The 1,083-nt window shown below is 32.6% G+C and overlaps 1 protein-coding gene across 1 annotated transcript; it reads right to left on the reverse strand.

Moving 5' to 3' along the window:
* Positions 1-623: 623 nt before the first annotated feature.
* Positions 624-1,007, reverse strand: LOC124894286 (transcription factor bHLH95-like; the record flags this gene model as incomplete). Its single annotated transcript, XM_047405010.1, has 1 exon — positions 624-1,007. A coding segment is annotated over exon 1 (384 nt), but the record flags the coding sequence as incomplete, so codon positions are not given.
* Between the last annotated feature and the right edge of the window lie 76 nt (positions 1,008-1,083).

The following is a 1,083-nucleotide window of genomic DNA, read 5'->3' on the forward strand; positions in this document are numbered from 1 at the left end:
TTTTGGTGCATCATATCATTCCATTTTGGAATTAACATGTACATACAAATTAATAGTAAGAATGTGTATGTCTCCAAGTGAATTGATTCCGATTGAATGGAGGATTTATTAAAAATAATCCCTCTACTCCATAAAGGTAGAGAAAAGATTTGTCTATCCTTCTTAGACTCTATTTATTATATAAAAATTAAATCATATTTGTTCTTTGATGTTGGATCTATACCATAAGAAAAAAATCAAGCTACATGATTCTATATGAAACTTGATTTTCTTCCTACAAAGATTTTCCAAACATTTACTCGATTTAGAAAGGTTGGAGAAATAAAAATATCACAAATTCGAAGAGAGATCATACAAATTGCCAAAGAGAACCAAACAAAGTAAAAAAGTAAATTTTTAAATCATTTTACAAGTTTCTATTTGATCTAAAGATTTTTTTCATGTTCATTTTTCGAATAGTTATCGGACAAGTTGATTAGAATTATTTATTAAGGTTGTGGAAGACAATAAAAATAAAAACAAGGGAAAAAAACTTAAGATGATCATAAATTTTTTAGTTTCTTTTACTTGATCGATAGGATATTGAATAAAAAAAGGTATGTCATTGAAGGGGAGAAAATTACCATAGGTTGAAGATGAGGAAGCAAAGTTTGAAGCTCCTCAAACATGTTTCGCATCCTCTTCCTTCTTTCTCTGTCCATCCTTATGTGCAGCTCATGACCTAATTCTCTTCCTCCATCTCCATTCGCCCCAGACTTTGGTTCACCACTTTCATTAGTGCCCTTCTTTTCATTGGATCGACATCTTTTTTTACCACCAAGACTCGCTTTGCCTACCTCTTTAACAGCTGTCAGTTCCTGACAAGTATTAGACCTATTCGGATCTGGCAACTTTTCACCCACAAATTCTACACCGCTCCCAACTAGTTGGTTATTGTCGGAGTTCAAAAATGACCACACTTCATCATTTTTCCATATCAAAAAATCATTCTCGCCGCCTTCATTCATCTTTTTTTCTTTGTTCAGATGGTATGATAGTCTACCCTAAGTTACGTCTTTATATAGAGGTTTTTTTTTCGGAGGG

Source organism: Capsicum annuum, unplaced genomic scaffold (assembly GCF_002878395.1).
Source record: "Capsicum annuum cultivar UCD-10X-F1 unplaced genomic scaffold, UCD10Xv1.1 ctg72769, whole genome shotgun sequence".
Classification (NCBI taxonomy): domain Eukaryota; kingdom Viridiplantae; phylum Streptophyta; class Magnoliopsida; order Solanales; family Solanaceae; genus Capsicum; species Capsicum annuum.